The 20,605-nt window shown below is 45.1% G+C and overlaps 1 protein-coding gene across 1 annotated transcript in view; it reads left to right on the top strand.

Moving 5' to 3' along the window:
* VPS13D (vacuolar protein sorting 13 homolog D) overlaps positions 1–20,605 on the top strand; it is a 240,357-nt gene that overhangs the window by 178,404 nt on the left and 41,348 nt on the right. Inside the window, exons 66-67 of the mRNA XM_077899583.1 lie at positions 11,145–11,277; positions 13,973–14,168. Of these exons, the coding sequence (XP_077755709.1) occupies positions 11,145–11,277; positions 13,973–14,168 (329 nt within the window). The remainder of the gene's footprint in view (positions 1–11,144; positions 11,278–13,972; positions 14,169–20,605) is intronic.

Below are 20,605 nucleotides of genomic sequence, written 5' to 3'. Positions count from 1 at the left end.
TAGCCTCCCGGGGCATGTGGTCACTCTAGTGGACGTTGCAGCACCAAACTAGGAGAGGAAAGTAGGGTCATGTGATAACAACACTACCTGAACTGTGTGTCTGAACTGACGAGTTCCAGGTCTCTGTGGCTAACTTGATTATTTGACTATGCAGGTATCTCTCTTCACCTTTAGCCTCTCATCCTTTTGCTGAGTGGTTCATTTCTAAGATTTCCCTTGTTCTTGTTGGAGGAAGGAAGATATTAAATAGAGAAAGGACCTTTGTACAGTTGGGTTCTGTCTCCATCATGGCAAGGAGAAGTTTTCCACAAAATTCTAAGAAATAGCTGTTCAAGTTATCTTTAATTTTTTTCCCCTTAGGTTATTTGTTGCCTTTCCTTTTTCCTCTTCTCCCACCTGCTTACCAAAATTTAGAAAACATTCTGTTCGTGATGTTTTTTAATATGGTGGTATTTCAAATACAGGCATGATTTTTATGAAGCTAATTTTTATTTTTTAAAATGCATTCTGCCTTTGGTCACATATTTAGAGAACAAGTGCCATAAACATTTTTATATTAAAGAAAAGTCAATTAGTAGAGTATGATATAGTGTATATACAGTTTAAAGAACAATCAAATGAATACCAGGGCCTACCATTCAGCTTAAATGATAGAATTTAATAATAGAATATTATACTAATAGAATGGAATATGCTAAATTATACTAGTACTTTTGAAGCCTCCCTGATCACATTCCCTTTTTCTGCTGGTGAATTAAATGGATTGGGTTTTCTTCCTCATTCCATGACTTGTTTTTTAGGCCTGAAATATGTTAACCTGGTAACGGCTAATTCAGCAGGCTTTAAAAACCCCAGATCTACAGGAAGTAGATGGGTGGGAATTGTGAATGTCCTCTCTCAGCTCAGCCTTTGTAGGACTGAAAGACAGCAAAGGCAAGAATGCCCTATGGAGAGGCCACTAAGGAACCCAGGAGACAGGCAAAGAGCAGGGGTTTCTTAGGAGCTGTCAGGAAATCACTAAACTGCCATTTTGTTTTTATTTTAGCCCATCTGAGGCATTGGGAAGATTCGAGCCCATTTTTAAAAGAACCTTTGGGGCATCTGGGTGGCTCAATCAGTTAAGTGTCCCACTCTTGATTTTGGCTCAGGTCATGATCTCTGGGTTGTGAGATCAAGTCCCACCCCACAGGGAGCCTGCTTAAGATTCTCTTTCTCCCTCTCTGCTTACCTGTCAGAAAAAAAAAAAAAGAGCAAACGAACCTTTTGTTGGCCTTCCCTTTGAGCTTAGGAGCAAGCCAGGTCTCAGGAGAAATGAAACCGGATGTAAGTGCCTTGGAGCTGAGCTGCCTCCCATTCTCATCCTAGCCCCCCAAAGAGAGACTCACCTTCCCGTGTTCTTCCAGGTGCCAAACACCAGTTCTGAATCTGCAGTCTTCTCTTCTCTCAGGTTCATCACACTTGCTGATGAGTAACTTCCTAACAAGTGAGGTGTTGGCTTTCGGCTTTCGTGTCTCTAGCTTTCCCCAAATGCAGGCGCTGCATATTGCCACCGATCCCCATAAAATGTTTGGTACTCATAAGGAATAGTACCTTTGTTTCCCCTGTGAATGCTCTGTTACTCTTAGGTGGGTGGGGCTTTTGGGAGAAGCATCAGAGTGCACAGATAGACGGGAGGTGGATGGGGACTGAGGAACCGCACACACTTTCAGGATCCTTTCTTACCCACGACATGGCTTACCCACCCCAGTTCTCTTTTGCTTTTATCCCCTCCCCTTTGAATTTGTGTCTGCACACGTGTCAGGTACCGGTACATGAAGCCACCCTTACTGGAGCCGTCGTCTTTTTCTGTAGTTAGATTTGCTTGACCAGACCAGCTCTGATAAAGCAAATCTTTGAGTCCCGGTGTTCTACCTCCCTCAGCTAATCCTTTTGTAAGAAGCTGGAATGGAAGAGCAGACCTCTTCTGTGCAAGCAGGAGCTCCTGAAACCGCTGGTCCTGATTCTTACCCTAGTTTGCCTTCCGTCTTTCTTCCCAGCAGTAACTGGTGCACTCTAGTACCATGATCTGATGCGGTGTAAGGTGATCCATATAATGGACGTTTACAGAACTTTGTCCTTTTCTGGGACAAGGAAGGGGATTGTAGCCTGAACCCTTTCTTGTTCAGGGATTTATGTGTAGCTTTCTGAAAATGTATTATTTATATACTTCTCTTAGCTTCCTTCATTTGTCCCCACCACTGCTTAGGAAAGGGAAGATGTCTCCTTGGCATCACTGTGTGATTTCCCCTGGCATTCAGGAGGGAATTTTTCATGGAGGGAGTGACAAAAAATCATATTTGGGTTCCCTCCAAAGATGATCCAGTGTCAGATGTGGGTAGATTCTTAGCAGACTTTTGTTGGAGTTAATCATGGTCTTTCCAGTTTCATCTGTACAGGGGGATAATAACAGAGCCTACCTCATAGGGCTGTTGTGTGGATTAAACTAATAAATGATTTCATAGATGGCCAGCCCCTAGAACAATGCCTGATACATAGTAAACATTATTGGTCTGTGTTTACAATTCCAAAAGTTACGCTCTGGTCTTTAGCAGTTAGTTGGAAGCTTTCCTTTACCTATTCTGCTGCATACTCATTTAAAACTTTATTTGAAGAAACCAGTTGGAGACAACTTTCTTTAAAAACAAAAACAAAGGGCAGCCCGGGTGGCTCGGCAGTTTAGCACCGCTTTTGGCCCAGGACGTGATCCTGGAGACCCGGGATCCAGTCCCACATCGGGCTCCCTGGATGGAGCCTGCTTCTCCCTCTGCCTGTGTCTCTGCCTCTCTCTCTCTCTCTGTCTCTCATGAATAAAATCTTAAAAAAAAAAAAAAAAAAAGAAAAACTCACCAAGATATTTCAAACCCTTGACTTTTTCAAACCCTCCCTGACTTTTTCAGTAAGAAGCCCAGCTTATTCTGGTGTCTAGCATCTGCAGTTATTCTTTATGGTGTCACCCATCCCCTTCCTTCTCAGACTTTTGGCATTAAAGAGAATATATCTACTTATTTGAAATACAGGATACAAGAATGAAGTCCTTGTGACTAGGAATGAGATAAGCTTAAGCTTCTTTTGTATTATCAGATGTTCCAATTCCATTTCTAATGTCTGTATTTTGAAATTTCAGTCTATTTATAATTGACTTCTTTATGCTTTCCTTTGTTCCGGAACAGGTATAAGGTGGTTCCTGTAGTACAGGATGAGACATGCAGGATTCAGTCGGGGTGGGCGGGGGAGCAGAGCACTCACTGGAAGAAAGACAAGGATTTGCAGTAATAACCCTCGACACTTATGCATTGCTTTGTATCCTCCCCCCCCCCACCCAGTACTTTTAAGACCAGGGTCTCTTTGGATTACCCCAGTGACTCTGTGGGTAGTGTTCTACCTGTTTTATAGATGAAGATACTGATCCCTGAACAGAGTGTCTTTTGCTCGTGTTCACCCAGCTGATAACTGGTAACAGAATTGGGATCAGGATGCCTGGCATGTCAAAGCCTTGTGTGCTTCCCTGGAGTTGAAATTGTTTATCAGCAAAGTCAGGCATCATGGTGTCACCACCCCAGAGGGATTTCTCTCACACACACACACACACACACACACACACACACACAGTGTAGTCTATCTCCTGGTCCACTCCTGAGGCATGGGCCATTTGCACATATTGAAAAACCTTATTAGGGTAGCAAAACTGGAGGCCACTCATGGGTAGGAAGGCTGATTCCCCTTGACTAGCACTGGCCGTGTAGAACCCCACTTTCAAGGCTTCTCCCATGTGTTTCCAGGGGTTTGCAGCAGTAGACGAGTGGGAAGCCTGGCACCCTCGACATGATCCCCTACCCCTTCTGGGGAAAAGCTCATAATGAAGCTGATGAAGGGCAAAAAAGTAGGATATTATCCCATCCCAATAGCTGGCTTTAAAGATTCATCCTGCCCACATGATTCTTTATAATCGGTATAGGGAAAACTGAGTGTGAGTAGGCTGTGGCACGAGGCTGTTGTTGGAAATTAGTCTTCCTGATAGCCCTGGGTGTTCTGCTTGCTTCTGTGCTGCTCCAGCCCTGTAGCCAACTGTGCCAATCCTTCAAAGAAAATGCAGACCTTTTTAGGAGAGTGCCTCAAACCACTCTGAGCATCTAGATTAATCTGAAACAACATCAGAGTTCACAACTGGGTCAAAGTTGCAGAATAGCAAGAGAGACTTGCCAATTCAGCAGGCGTGTGTCTTGGGCCAGTTAGGAACCAGGACAATCTTGAGGTTTGACTTTGTTACTCTATGTTTAGACCTTGTGTGCTGAGATAATTCTGGGTGGCTTTGGATGACTTTGTTTCTTAACTGGAAAGGCGTATCTGTTGCCTGATAAGTGTTTATCCGTAAAATAGCAACATGGTATAGGTCTTAGGGTAGGAGGGCTTTTACATCTCCGGGGACGGCCTCCCATCCGCCCCCCCAAAAAGCAAGGTCATTGGCTTAGGCATGTTACTGAAGCAGAGTGGCAGTCCTAGCTTTAAAAAAAAAAAATATATATATATATATATATATATATATAAAATAGTGAAAGGGAATAGAAGGGAAGGGAGAAGAAATGGGTAGGAAATATCTGTATTATTCTTATGCAGGGTCTCTGTCCTGGATTCTTCCCCCTTTCTCTCTTTACCTTAAGGGATATACAGAATCATAACCAAGTAGAACTGAAAACAGACAAAGCTGTCCCACTCGTACTGGATCTGGGGTCCAGAAATGCCTCTTTCTTGCCACTCATTCCATGTTCGTTCATTCGTTCATTCTTTCTGTTTCTTTCTCTCTTTTTCCTCCCTTCCTTCCTTCTTTCCTTCCTCCTTCCCTCTCTCCCTTCTCTCTTTCTCCTTCCTTCCCTCCTCCCTCTCTCCTTCCTTCCTTCACTCTCACTCTCACTCTCACTCTCACTCTCACTCTCACTCTCACTCTCCTCCTACAGTTCCAGCCTGCCCCGTCAGTGTCTGGCTGAGGAGGACCTGCTGTTTGGTTGGCCTTGTGTCAGTGACAGATACCCGTTCCCGGATCCCGTGCTCCTTTAGCTCTTGTCTCTTTACAAGGATCACAAAAGGGATTTTCAACATCAAGGCCAAAGTCATACTGAGAATCGTTTTTAACTGTGGATATTTTAACAATGTGAATCAGAGTAAAGTCGTGAAGACCTTCGCTAATGAAGTGACTTAGGTCCCATGTGACTTGAAGGGTGTTTTTCTACTAGCATAGCAGTGGAGGTGGAGAGGACTCTCAAGTTTGAGCCTCCATACCACTTTTAAGAACCTTGTAAAAATTGATGGCTGACACCGTGCCAGGCATTTTGCATTATCTCCTTAGCACATGAAAGCAACCCTTTAGAGACTGGGTTTTCACAAACAGGTAAACTGAGGCTCGGGAAAGTTGAGCAGCTGCCACCAGGATGCATATTCATGTCCAGCTTACTCACAGGCACAGTGTGTACGGCTGGGCTTTCTGAGTTGACGGGTCCAGCGGATCCGGTAGCAGATTGCTGGCAGTGCTGCCGGAATCGGAGCTGTGCTGGTGGCTGAGACTTGGCGCTGAACAACTTTCTGGTTGAGAGGACCTAAGACCTCTCACACTGCAGAGCCCTGTCACTTCTTTCCCTTTCCTGTTATGTGTGGCCACCATTGGCCCTGGTGGCAAGAAAGGTACTGTCACCAGCTATTACTCAGTGGAGCAAGGATATTGAAGAGGAAATTTCCATTAGAAAAATAACTGTGAAAGAAGAACCCCAGAGAAGGGGGGAGAAATTCAAACCCAGGCTCCTGTTACACTGGCCAAATATCTCTGGCATCCCATGCGTGCTGAATATCATAAAAGGGTCAGGAAAACTGATCGGACAAAACAGAGGGACACAGTGTGAATTTTTCCTCTTGCATCATTCCAGCATCTACTTGAATTTCAGTTTTATAAAATCAACTGTCCCGAGACTGGCTGCAAACCCGGGCTAATTTGTAGTGGCTCTGTTTCTATGGACGATGGGATTCTTTTTGGAAGGAGGGGTATTGACACTTAGTGTGCATCATCTATGCAGCAGAACTGGCATCTTGGAAGTGCTTGTGCGATTTTTACCCCCTTGCTGAAAATAAGGCTTTCTTGAAATAAATGACTTTGGACTGTGGCCAGAATTCACAAGTGTGTGTGCTAAAGCTCCCTTCAGCGAAAGAAGGGGGAAATCAGTGTTGTCTTTGCGAGTGTAATAGCAGGTTTTCTCAGGAACATCCTGTTCTTTGGAAACTTCTGAAATCCTCAGTTTTTTTGTGGACTTGAAATGCTACAAAATGAGCTATGTTGGCTTAAGTCTCCACAAATGCTTCTTCTGATGTCCAGGTATTGTTTCTACTGAGTACAGTTACAAACTACCTACAAATGACCCTCCAAGTGTGCAAGCCTGGCCCACGCTGTCTGTCCCCTGCTTCTGTGGCCTTCTGCAGAGAGCTGCTGCTTCTCTGGGGCTGCACCTGCCAAGCGTTCTGCACACACACCGTCTCATGTCATCCTCCCAGCAGCCCCGTGGAACCTGATTATTCCCATTCTGCATGTGAAGAAATTGAAGTTCAGATAACTCAATACTGTTTTTATTGGATGCCTCCTGTGTATCAGGCTCTGTGCTAAGTGCTTCACACGTACTGCCTAATCCTAACGGCATCCTTGTAGGTGGATATTCTCATCCCCATTTTGAAGGCAAGGAAACAGGCTCACAGAGGGGAAGTTACTTGTCCGTGATCTCACAGCTATTAAGTGTCACAGTCTGAATGCCAGATCCGTTATACCGGATACATACCTCCCGACCGAGGTCCTTGAAGGCACGAGGCAGAAACTATCTCTGTTTAGGACTCTCATTTGCTAGCCTGGCACAGTCTGTCGCTTACGTGTTTGATTGATTGGTGGTTTGATGCGTAACTGGATTGTACTTATAGCCTTACGAATTTCAGCCTTACCATCATTGCCTCTGAGATTAGTTTTCCCCTTGTCTGATTATCTTTCCCCCAGCTTCATTCCCCATTTTGATATCCACGAGCATGCCAGAGAGCATCTGCTATGAAAAATATTCAAACCGAATTTGAATTTTGATGCATTTGGTTTCTATTTAAAATACATAGGCAGGGGCACTTGGGTGGCTCAGTCGGTTGAGCATCTGACTTTTGGTTTTGACCAAGGTCATGATCTCCTAGGTTGTGGGGTCGAGCCTCATGTCAGGCTCCTCGTTCATCAGGGAGTCTGCTTAAAAGATTCTCTCCCACTGCCCCAGCCCCCTCATGCCCCATTCATGTGCACGGGGTCTGTCTGTCTGTCTCTCAAAATAAACAAATAAATCTTTAAGAAATAAAATACACAGGCAGAACTGGGGATAGGGTGGTAAAGGATGTCCTGCCCCAGTCACTCCCACATGGCCTTGTGGCTCTTGTGGGTACCTCTGCTCTGGTTTGATGATAGTGTTCTAACTCAAGGTTGTGGGTGAAATAACACCTACCCACCTCAGAGAAGACCAGTGCCAGAGGACGCCCATGCAGAGTGCTTACTGGAATCGCCACCCTCTCCAGCACATGTTCTTACCCTATCTTTGAGGGAGAAATAAGATACAGGGTGTGATTTATTTTCCCACCGAGGTGGGGAAGGAGAGAGATGGAATGAAGTATGACTCAGTACTCCCACAGTGAGAGGAGGCCACAAGCGTTTGGTGCCCTGGATTCATACTCAGAAGCCCAGTGGGCTGGCCCAAGGCCCAGCCTCTTTGACCACAGTACCCTTCATCTCACTGGTTTCATATTAGTTCCAATAAAGTGTCTCTCCCCGTAAAATCTGATTAACCTCTAATCAGTATGGGTTTGGCTGGATCGTGGATTTCAACATCTTCCCGTTTCCTGGGTTTTCAAAGTCACAGCGACAGGGGTGAAGACTTTGGTAATAGTTTCCTGTTAATAATATCTTTGTATCCTTTACGTTTACTCACAAGTGACAGAGGACAAATCTGGTTGGCTTAGGTGAATAATTTTTTATCCACAGGGAAGTGAGAATTCAGACAGAAGTCCTAGGGTGAGTTGAGTAGGTGTGGGCACCTTCCTGCAGCTGAGACCTAAGGGCAGAACCCAGCATTTAGAGGGGAGCGGGATCCCTTGGGTCAACTTACCCCATCCTCTTGAGGTCAGTGTGGTGTGTTTGCACAGAGAACACCAGGACCAGTCGGTGCTGGGGGAGCCAAGGGGCCCGCAGCAGAATCATTTGGCAGCGAAGCTCTTGGCACAGGCTGACTCCTAGACCTTGGGGGTTGAACTTGTTTCATTGATAGGGAGGGGGTGTTGAAGGAGACGGGGGGCGGGTGGAGCAGTTCATTATTCTTAAAAAAATAATCTTTAAAAATAAGATTATTCTTATTTTATTCTCCCATATTCGTTTAAGGAGAAAAGCATTATAGGGTTTTTCATTTCTTCCTAGTCAGCTGCCAGAAATCTTAATATCTTTTCCAAGGGAAGATCTCTTTTCAAGGAAACTTAATATCTTTTTACTTAATATCTTTTCCAAGAGAAGACCTCTTTTCAAGGAAAATGAGTTTGAGGAGGTAGGAAAGACCTGAACGAGAAGTAGCATGGAGGCTACTGGGCCTCTTTGGGTGGAGATGGCTCTCTCACCCACTGCCGCATTACCTCTTCTGTGGCATCAATCAAGGAGAGGGATTTTTGTCCAGACCCTGAGTGGAGAACCCTGGCAACCTACACAATTCCAGAATGTAGAAGGGACTCATTCTTTTGACCCTTTCCAAAATAAGGATTACGTTTTTCTCTTTTCTCTTGATTTGCAAGTGTTTTCAGTTTGTGTTCCAGGCTCTCATTGCGTGCTGTTTGATATAGGGGATTGTTACCTTCCCTGTGAGATTGTCACCCCGGACGGTAGGTCCAAGCCTGCTCTGTGTCTGTGTCCTCAGCAGTACCTCAGTCTGTGCTGGGCCCAGAGTAAGTACTTAATAAAGACGTTCTAACTTAGATCATAGATCACACGCTGTCAAAGCCAGGAAGGATTTTGGAAACCACCAAGTCCAACGCTCTAATTTTATAGACGGTACCACTCCAGAAACTCGCTCTCGAGGCTGGTGTTTATCTGCTGGAAAGAGGGGTTTTGTTTTGGGTTTCTGTTTTTGTTTATGTAAAAGCCTAGTGCAAATGACCATAATTCTAAACCTTCGAAGAGCTTTCTTTGTGGTGCAGGATGTTCCTCCTTGGACTAGTAGCTGACAAATAATCACAGTAAGAATGCTCACTAGATTCCATACCCTGAGCCACTGTCACCGATTCTTCTGGCCACACAGCAGTGTGGGTACTGTTGTCATTCTGTACAGGCCAATGGGGAGGCTCCACAGTTCGGCACCTTGCTCAGGCTCCTGTAGCTGCTGGAATGGTTGAGGGAGGACTAGAATCCAGTTTGGTCAGATGCTCAAACTCACGGCCCTCAGTGGCTCTCACATGGGATCCCTGATGAAAGCCCCATTTGGTGATTCATGCTGCTGACTTTTTACCATCCCGTGGTGCCTCCATCCTAAAGGCAATTGTAAGATTGATTTTCATTAACTTTAGTTTTCCAATTAGACACAGAGTGACAGGGGAGGCAAGACTAAAAGCAGATGATAGGGATTACATCTCTAGAAAGGTCAGGGATCACTGCCCTAGATCATAAAAACACTTGGACTGAGTAAAAGGAATGAGTGTTCCCATCTCTTGCTCCACAGAAACCATTGCTTCACCTTGACTCACTGGTTCTTCCTCTAGTCCCTCTTCTGTGCCCAGAACTCATCTTCTCCTGTCATCATGAAGCTTCAGGCCTTATGGCTTCCAGAGCAGAATGTGTAAAAATGTGTAAAAATACCCTCGGAGCATCTGGGTGGCTCAGTCAGTTAAGTGTTTGCCTTTGGTTCAGGTCATGATCTCAGGGCCCCGGGATCGAACCCCATGTGTTGGGCTCTCTGCTCAGTGGGGAGTCTGTGCATGTTCACTCTCTCATTCTTTCTCTCTCTTTGAAATAAATAAATATTTTTTAAAAATCCCTTGCTAAACCAGTATGAAACAGACCCCACCCCCGCCCCCCAATGGCCAGACCCACTGAACTGGGTCTTCAAGGCGGGCAGTTCGTCTTGAATCTTTGCACTGAGCTCTGTATCTAAATAGCATTCCTGTGAGTTCTCTGAAAGGTTAGTCCTGGGTCATTGGCACTTAAACCACTTGTTTTGGTAGATCCTTCCTGAGAAGGTTAATTATATATTTGATATCCTTTCCTCTTTATGCCTGAATGATGAAGATAAGTACCCTGTGGTTTATTAACTGTCACTTTAAACCTTTTCAGATTGTCTTGTGACAAAACAGAGTTTTATGTCCTTTTTATCCAGCTTTGATGGATGAGACAGCTTCTTTGGTAAAAGAATACCAGGATAAATAGGATCTTTCTCTGATATGTGGGGGAGGATTTTGCTTTGGAAGTCATGAGTTCAAGTCTGCCATTTTGTATGAAAGGTGACCTAACCTGTTAACCTTCCCATGTACTTCATTTTTCCGTTTGACCAATGGGGCTGGGCACCTAGGCACTCGATATTTGTTGAATAAGTGAAAGAAAAGACATTGCCTTAGGGCAATTGATGTCTCTAAAAGTTTTGATACCAAACCCAAAAGCAACAGTTGGTCATGTTTCCTATTTTGAATCACATGGATTTCTCGGGGCAAAGAGCTTCTGTCTTTAGCATTATAGAATCCTAACACTTAAATCTTCTTCCCCAAGTCATTTTGTTATACATTCTTCAGTAAATTTGCAGTAGGTCTCAGGAAGGCAGATGCCATTATGGACATTTAGTAGTTGTTTTGCAAACCTGTGTCCACCAGTGTAAAGCATCCTACAATCCGTATGTGTCCAGTGCTTGAGCAGTCGAGCACCAGTCTCCTGGGACACATAGTATATGTAATCCAGCAGTTAATATGGCTCTTCTCTCAGTGGGGATTTACTGAATCCCAGCAAGGAGCAAGGCAAGGTATTTATTTAAAATAGCAAAAATAGTGCTGAGGCTTTACAACTCTTTTCCTTTTTTTTTAAATTCACTCAGTTCGCAGGGACATTATCGGATGGCTTAGGGAAGACGATGGACAATCGGCATCAGTCAGAGCGGGAGTATATCAGATACCACGCAGCCACAAGCGGGGAGCACCTCGTAGCCGGCATCCACGGCCTGGCTCATGGTAAGTCACGTGATACCGGGAGGCTGGCTCTTCCGCCACAGTTCCTCAGAGGTCCCTTTTCACCCTCCGATTGCATGTGGAATCCTGGCTGGGTAGCCTGGGGTACTTTCCAGGCTCTCTTCTTTTACCCTCCTAGCAACTGAAATGTCACAGCCTGTGACAGCTCTTCGTTTATTTTCAGAATGTTTGTGCACACTGCAATTTCTTCCTGTTCTCTGACTTCTCTTCCCAAAGTGTCATAAGGTATAATTGAGTGAACCCCTTTTTAGAATATGGAACTGCTGCTTCAAGACTTGCCTTCTGCTTACTGAGCATTCCTTCCATGGCAAGTGAAACGTCAAACCAGCTGCCGGGTTTGTGGCCCACATGTTCTTGAGTCTTGTATAAACGCACATTCCCAAGGATTGTAAAACCGTGTGCCTAGGAGTTATAGGCGGTGGCATGAACGTATTAAGTCTCTGAATTTGTGTGAATTCTGACCTTTAATGCTTTAACTCCTACTCGTTTGCCTTTTGTTGTGTTTTTCTCAACAACTTCTTAGTCTGGCATTCAAGGCCTTTGGAAATGTAAACCCAGCCAACTTTTCCAACCACTGCCTCACAGCCATATTGTATTTCAGCCACTGAGAGCCATGTGGTGTTCCCCAGACATGCCCCCAAAGCCTTACTCACAATCCTCTGCTCTCCCCTCCTCTGCCTCACTTCCTTGCCTATCAAAATCCTGCTCCACCTACAAGTCTGACTCAACTGTCCCCAGTTAGAATTAATGCCGATTAGCGCATATGTGGCAGTCTGGGTTATGTATCTAGGCAGCTGTGTGTACCTTGCTTTCCTGATCGATTGTGAAGGTCAGGAGAGCAGAAAGAGTGTTTCCTGTTCACCTTTACACTAGCAGAGCCTCGTGTGATACCTGGCATATAGCTCCTGCTTAGTAATGGTTAGTAAATTGCACTGTTTGTACCAGATTCTCAGAACTAGTCTGAAGCTACCAGAAGTCCTATCACAACTGACCAAGTTTAGATTACCTACACTTAGAAGAGGGAGGAATATGGATAATTGAAAATCTTATTTCTTTTCATGCTTAGGACACAGTGTTTAGGACAGAGTTTTCCTAATGGTGAGGTTGGATCAAAATGCCTTTACTTTTCCTAAGCCTGCCCAACTGGAAAGGGAGTAGCCCCAAAGAAGACATCAAACTAGGAGTAAGATTTGGCTGAAATCAATCTGTTTAGGGACTCAAAAAGTTGATTGTTGGGCAGCCATTTGGGGTTAAAGATTGAATCATTCTTTCTAGTAACTGTAATGATAGTGCATGGGACTATGAGGGGCTGTTTTTTAATGAATACAAAATGCTTTGCTATGTATAATTGCCTTTGTCTGCCTCGCATCCTTGGAATGTGGAAAGAAAGCCTAGCTGTCCTCACTGTTCAGATGGACGCAGGAGTATGCTGAGAAAATGGATAATAGTTCAAGGTTGGTTGCAAAATCCCTTCCAACCAAGGACCACTCACACGATATGAGCAGCATCTCCAGAACAGAGAGCCTCATCTGAGGAGGATGCATGAAGCTCTGGACTGCATGAGAGTGGTAGCCTAGAGTGGAAAAATTCTTCAAAGATAACAAGAACCGGAATCCATTCGGTCTCCTTGGTTTAAAAACTGGGAGTCCTGCTCAGTTTTCTCTACAGGTCCCACTTGTGCCAGGTTCAGGAATGTCTGTCTGTCCGTGAACTTGGTTCACAAGGTTGGGAGAAGGCTGTAGCCTCACTGGAGCAAATGGACCCAGAATCCAAAAGAAACGTTGTGGATTGTTAGTGCATTCTCACCCAAGGAATTTCCTTTACCGATTTGTCTCACTAGAGATGAAGAGTCTAGAGAGCTTCCTCATGCCCCCACCGTCAAAGGGTAAACATCCTGTGAGTGTCCCTGGCACACATCCTGGAAATGCTCCCCGGACAGGGCCCCGCTTCTTCCCCATAATGCCTGTGTCCTCTCCAGCCTCTGCCAACTTCTGGTCCCTTTTGACGCTCTTTAAGGTCATTGCTGTCAACTTTCAAAACACTTGGAATGTCTTTGTGACCTAGGTTAGTCTTTTGAACAGACTCCATGGAGAGTCCCGGCTGGGGACTGGCAGCTTTTATGGGTGGGAGGGGAGTGCCTTTCATCAGGGCCTCATGATTTACTCTGATTGCCTAAACCTGACCACAGCAAAGTGTGCAGTAGCTTTTACCTTGTTTCAAACGCCTGGCGGTAGTGGCCAGTCATGCAGTGTTCGTGGAAAACTGAGGTTCTGTATTTAGTTCTCTCTGCCCTGCATTTTATGGGGTCCCAGCTTTCCCCAAGGGCCACTGTCGATTTAGTCCTACTGTCTGCATATTCTCCTGATGACCTGTGTGCTTCCCACACTCAGGAACTGGAAAGTAGCCACTGTTAACCTCTTGGGTGTTCTTTGATACTTTTAAACTGGGACACACCTCAGATTAACATGTAATATATATTCTCAGACTCTAAACTTAGTGGGCAAGTCTAAGTCTGCTGGTTTCCCAACTGGAGTTGGCCCACCTGTAGCCTACTGAGAGGTTGACAGATGCCTGCCCCGAGCCACCTTGCCAGGTGCATGGAATCGATGCTGTTCAGCCTTAAACACTTTGCGTTTGTCCTCTGCCAGGTGACAACAGCCCTTGTCTCTTTTGCTAGGTATCATTGGTGGATTGACCAGTGTGATAACCTCAACAGTGGAAGGAGTGAAAACAGAAGGGGGTGTCAGTGGTTTCATTTCTGGCCTCGGGAAAGGGCTCGTCGGCACTGTAACCAAACCAGTGGCAGGTGCCTTGGATTTTGCATCGGAAACAGCCCAGGCGGTGAGAGACACAGCCACGCTCAGTGGCCCCAGGTCAGTGTCCGTGGGGGGAGTTACATTTGTAGTTTCCAGCCTAGCTCTGCTGCCTCTCCTCATCTATGCCGATGTGTTTAATCATATACTTTCTGCCTTAATAATGTGATTTTTTAAAAACTTGAATACCCGTATCTAAAATTTCTGACCTGCCTAATGTAAATACATGGAAACAAGGCACAGAACTCTGGCGTGAATTGTTCTAGATCTTAACCTATGTCTACATCTGTGATTTATTTATATCTAAAATAGTGTTTTCCTTCGTCAGAGAAGTCGGAAGTAGGATTACACCCTTACAGATGCCCCTGTTGACCAAACTAACCAGACACCCCCCCACACACACACATGCCCATTAAGAAAACCATCAGGCTGCAAGCCATGTCTGGCTCCTAGTCTCTGTGGCACGTGCAGTTCACCACGTGAGTCTGTCCTGTCTCCGTTCTCTCTCCACTCGGATGTGCCAGCCATGGCAGGTTGGCAGGTCTGCTGTGGGATGCTCTCTTGCCTTGATGTCAGCAGAGAAGGAGAATCAGGGTAGCCCCTTTGGCTCCACGTCCCTCAGAATCCGACTACTTTCACGTAGCTCTTCATATTAGGAGCCTATTAGGAGCCTATTTGAGCCTTCCTTTTTCAGAGTGACTAATTGGGGATCTTATCAACAAAGGGTATAATGAATGTTACAGTTCCCAGCCAAGCTGGACGCCACTTAAGCCCAGAGGATTTTGCTGCTCCCTGCTGAAGAGATACTCTGTGAGTGAATTAGTGTGCCCTTTTAGACTGTCTAGGGCTGGGCCTTGTCCATACCCTATCGCTCTCTCAAATAGGATTTGAAGTAAAATCGTCCCCAATTAAAATGAAGCCATGTGTCTGTCACCAGGAAACCTTACGGATGACACATTACTGCAGGGGAAATGCTTAAGATTGTAGACTGGGACCATGTAATAAGTTCTGCCAGAATGTCTTCCATCTGGAAGCAGCTGCTTTTTAAAAAAGGATCTGTAGAGTTTACGTTAGTTGAGTTACATTCTATTCTCAGATACAGAGCTCAAAAGATCCTTGAGTGTATTTTGAAGCATTTATGAAGTTGGGGGGAGGGGCAGTAGGGAAGCTTCAAAAGTATTTCCAGTTAGTTTTTCCATGTCTGCTGGAAGCCCCAGAAGTCTACCTCCACTAGGACAATGAGACCTAGCAACATGTGAGTGAAGCAGGAGATGCCTAAGAATTCCAAAAGAAATCTCCTTACACAATCCCACAGTGGTCAAGGGATTGAGTGATTTGTTTCAAAAGAGGTCTGAGGTATATGCATTTAATTTTTAAAATATCATCTTGTGCTTGGAAACTTCAGTGATGTCGACTGGAAGGAAATGATTTGAGTTTTCTACAGTGTTAGTCTGGAAGTCCTGATAAAGTTTTGCCTTCTTTTTAGGAGCACAGGAAAGGCACAAAGTGGTTGCCACAGAAACAAAAGCTGTCCTTGTCAGTTTCACTGGTTGCCCAGCGCTGACGTAGCAGGTTTCACGCCATGTCACCCGGTCGTTTCTAGTCAGTAAATCCTGATGGACAATTTTCTAAGGACTCGGGAATATAGCAGGAAGCAAGACTGGCCCCTGTCTTCAAGGACCTACAGTCCAGTGGGGAAGCAAACATAAAACAAATAATCATAGTAATAATTACTTGCTAAAATTGTGATAAATGACACAGGAGATGTACAGGATGCTGTGAGACTGTGTAACTGGAGAAGGCGAAGGGGAGAAGGAGGTTGGCTAACCTGTGGTCAGTGGCATCAAGAAGGACTTGTTGAGGAAAGTGCAGTAGTGTTATCCTACGCGTTATCCACTGGGCCACCGAGCCCCCTGGGAAGTGCTAATTAAGATGAAGCCTGAAGTATATGGTGGAGGCTGGCCAGGTAAAAGGGAAGAGAGAATCATACTCCAGGTAAAAAGGGGTCCAGAGAGGCTAGGCAACTCACCTGGAAACCAGTGGTAATCAGGCATTCTAATGGAAGTCTAGCTGCAGATTTCCTCAGACAGTTCTCTTCGTAGCCCTTCACTCCTAGAAACAAAAGCTAGTGGTAAGCGAGAAGCAGCCAGGCAGTCATCGGCCTGGAGACCTGGAGTCTTAAATGAGGGGGAAGTAAGCCTCTGCATCTCCTCTTTGTTCTTAGAGGAGCCAGTGGTGGGGGAGCCTTGGCCAAAGTTACCAGAGGTGAGTGGGACACGCAGAGGGCCGTCTAATTGGGAGCCTCAAAGAGATTTGGCCCTTTACCCTTTATTGCACTGACAAGGCATTACAGCTTCTTCTGAAACACTGACCAGTTTCCCTCTGTCCATTTGTCTGGGGTCCCAAAATAGGTTATTAACGAGCATCCATGTGTTAGAAAAGAACACATGGCCTGGAAAATGGCAGGTCTGGGTCCCCACATCCCTCTTAGTTTGAGGCCTTTGGTCAAGTCTCCCTGTCTCCTTAAGCCTCGGTTTTTCCATCTATAAATTGGGGGTAAATATACCTGTTTATTTTCTCTCTCAGAGGTCTGAAGCCCAACCAGTTATTTTAATGTGGATGTTCTAAGGAACTATAAAATGCTGGACAATCCTATTTTTGAAAGTCACATTAAAGGAGCACTGAGATTCTTGCAGGTGGAGAAATGTTTCAGTGCCCTGAGGGTTTGTTCTGATGACACTGTGATCTCTTAGGAACATACTAGTTCTACCAAGGGATAAATCACCCTGGTTTCTTGGAAGTGAGTTATAACCATCTCCAACCATCCCAATTGATTGAACAGGATCCAGGGGTGTTACTCAGGGTTTTTCCCCACTGTTTAGACAACAGGGACTAACAAATGATTTGAAGGGATTAGAAGTGAGATTCTGACCGAGGGCTGACCTGAGCCCAGGGACTGAGCCAGGAATAGAACCCAGGAGTCCAAGAGTTCTGCCTCTGAGTCTGCTCTTGGAACAAGACTTTCTGCTTCCTTTGTACTATTTCATCCAAGTGAAGGCTTAGATCTTAGCATCTATGTTTTAAATGACTCAAATTTTAAGCAGATGATAGCAGAGTAAGCCATAAAACTGTGAAAGAATATTCCTTCCAGTAATCCATCTGAAAAGTGGCCTTACAGGAAATATTGGCTCCTTTTTTGTGTTTATTTGAACATGATTTTATTTATAGGGAGCCCCTTCCTTGAGTTCTTTTAGACTAAAATACTTCCAAGTGCCTCTCCTTGGTGGAGTGTGCAGGCATTCCGAAGAGACAGTCACTCAACTTTTCCCTGAAATTGCCATGCCATCTGATAGTTCTTGGGAAGGCAGGTGGGGGTGGCAGGGAGAAGAGGGCGGAGGACAGCAGAGCCTTTGGCCTCCGCATGAATGTTGTAGACCAGTATCCCCTGCTGCATTTGTTAACTGTACAAGTATGTGTGGTTTGGAACCGAAATAAGAAGCCTTTTCCAAGGCAACGTTGTGCTGGCTCAGGTTGCATCTTCTAGTCTACGTGTATGGGGCCACATTTGTCTGTTCCCAAGTAAAGTTCATGAAAATGGCACAGCTGGCAGCCACACTTGTGGTGCCATGGAAGCCTTGTCGAAAGCCCACCGCTCTTCAAACAGGCCAGGTCAAAGCAGGGCACCCGCTGGGCTGCCTGCCCGGCTCCTGCGTGTGTGCTGGTATTTGACGGTAGTGTTTGGAAGGATAACTTGGGTGGGTAGAAAGCCGCAGAGACCCAGGGGCGGCCATTGCCCAACAGAAGGCAAAAATAACGTGGAAAGGAGGAGCTTCGGACTCCGGGCTATTTATTTGCTTGTTTATTTCTCTAAATACCATCTGTTGTAGGCTTTGGGTTACATGACATTTTGGGAAAGTAGCAGATGAAGATTTATGAAGCTGGACCCTGAACCTTCCTCCAAAATATTTCTTCACCTTTTTAGTCAAGGCCCAAAATGGGGAGAGAAGTGGGAGCTGCCAGAACTTGAAATATTTAAACTAATTTAGTGAAGCCCAGGAGTGGTGGGCTTATCTCCTTATTTAAGTTAGATAAGGAGGAACGGGGGTTTGCAGGGTAGTGATAGATCGGTGCTTAAGAATATAGCCACCAGGACTCTGCTGCGCTCTGGAGTCCCAGGAGCCCTGTATTGTGCCCGGACGTGTAAATTCCAGTTGCTCTGAGAGCTTTCGGGCAACCTTTTGGTTAATGTCACGGAAAAGATTTATGGCGGGCATATTTGACTTTTTCAGTAAAAACACTCCCAAGACACCACCCAAAATTTGTTAAAGACACTTTTCATTAATGGCCTCCTGGATGTGAAATGGAAGTGGATTTTCTCAAGGAAACATCCTTTTTGTTGCAGTGTTTGCTTCGTACCTATGACTCTCTAAGACTAAAAGGAAGAAAGACCCTGTTGGGTCACCAGAGCCTGAATGCAGTCAGGTTGGACAGGTTGGGGAAAGGGCCACAAAGGGAGTTTAGGAAATGCTGTCACTACTCTTTCCTAATGGAAGCAGTGCTTGTAATTACCCTGCAAGCAGCCGTTTGCTTTCCTTGTATTGCACATAACACATTAAGCAGAACTGGTTTGAAATGAGCCTTCGGGGAACTTCCAAAGGTACAAATCTTAATAAAAACTACAGTGTTTGTCAGGATGCACCCATGCTATCAGTTTTTTCCACCAGTGTTCCTCCTAAGGCAGAGGAGAGTGGGCTGACATCCCATGTAGCTGGGGGCAGAAGCAAGTCCGATAGTGCTTGGGAAAGTTTATCTTTAAACTCTAAATGAATTTTACCTCTCATCCTGTATTTGTTTTCATAAGATGTTTTCAGTTGCTACCTACCAAAATTAACCCTTCACAAAGATACACCAGGTCATCCTGTAGCTTCTGCCTCATTCACATTTAAGAGCTACAAGGTATGCTTTCCAGATGAGTCCTCTAGACCCACGGAGCATTGATGGAAAGACAGGTAAACGAACACGAGTGGAAAGCCAGAGCCTAGTACATAGTTGACCCCGAGGCTCAGTTTCTGATCTTTGGGCCGATCTGTCTATCGGCTTGGTAGCGGTCTGCTGCTTGGGGCAGCCAGTGCAGTGGTGGACATGCCAGCCTTATCAGGAGAAGGACTTTGATTTCAGTGGCACTGAGAAAGGATTGCTGTGTCCGTCCAGAGGGAAGGGACTATTCATACCTCCCCTCTGCTGTCCAGAAGTGGTACATTGGATATGGGGCAGCCACCCATCCTGTCTCCTGCTCACCCTTGGGTATGTAGGAGGTGAAAGCCATACGGTCTCACTTCCTGATCCTGCCAAACCAGGCCTTTCCAGAGAATGCCCCAAGGTGGATGGATCATTTTCTCACTCTTTCTGAGCAACCCCCACAGAAGAAACCACATTCAGAGCCATGTCACAACATAGGATATCTTGCTTGGGTCTGAGTTTAAGCTGATGAAGTTCCAGGGTAAGATATTTTTTAGAAACCTCTTTCATGCCTTATAAGTTAAAATTCCTCTCATAGGAACCCAAGCAGGGAGATCTTATTTTTTCTAAGACAGACTTCTTCCCTCTTGCTGAACTGTAAATACCGTACTTTGCTTTCACTCAGAGGCTCCAGACGATGCCACTCTTGTTATAACATAACTTATGGAAAGCTCAGATCTGTTGCTGAAAAAAAAAAATGGAAACCTGCACACACGTATTTGAAAAGAGTCTTTCCACTTTTGAAATCCCATGACTCATTTTTATGCAAGATTATCTGTTAAGAAAAAAAAACACTTTTTTGGTCATGGTACATTATAATCGTTTCTAGAAAAGAGAGTGTCTGTTTTTTGCCATTTTTGGCATGCAGAGATGACTGGCTTTGGAAAACGGCACAATCCTGTTTCCAAAAGTAAAAATAAATTGAATCTATGCATGTACATCTTTTAAGTACAATCCCTGTATCTCAACCAACAGGTCTTTGCTCAAAGAAAATAGGATGGAAAGTGTGTAGTGCTTTCAGATCTTTGTCTCCTCCATTTGAAAATTAAGTGATCAATCCAGCCATTGTACATGTTGGGCCCTTTCCTTGCTCAGTGATTTGGTTAGTAAAACTCTGAGGGACTGCATTTAAGATTTTTGCTTAAAATGGTGTAGAATGGTGTAGTCCTTCCTGAGAAGAATTTGTATTTTGTGCATTAGAGAAGAACTGAAAAGCCATCTACTGTTTCTGGGATTCCTCTGCAAAGGTGTTATGGTCACTTATTTGGGGGTTTTGATGACTACGTCTCTAATGATTTTCCCTTATAGAGTCATCCCTTGTTGCCCAGGATGAACTAGGAATTCCCCCTTAAAGAGAGGAGCCAGGTTTGAGTTCCAGTCCCCTGCTCCCAAAAAGCTTCAGGTGTGAGGTAATTGTGAGGTGCATAGGGGACCAGCAGGCTGGCCGGGGGTAGACTGTAGTGTTGCATCACAAGGGA

The sequence above is a fragment of the Canis aureus genome, chromosome 5 (genome assembly GCF_053574225.1).
Source record: "Canis aureus isolate CA01 chromosome 5, VMU_Caureus_v.1.0, whole genome shotgun sequence".
In the NCBI taxonomy this organism is placed as follows: Eukaryota; Metazoa; Chordata; class Mammalia; order Carnivora; family Canidae; genus Canis; species Canis aureus.
This window is presented reverse-complemented; position numbering and strand designations above follow the sequence as displayed.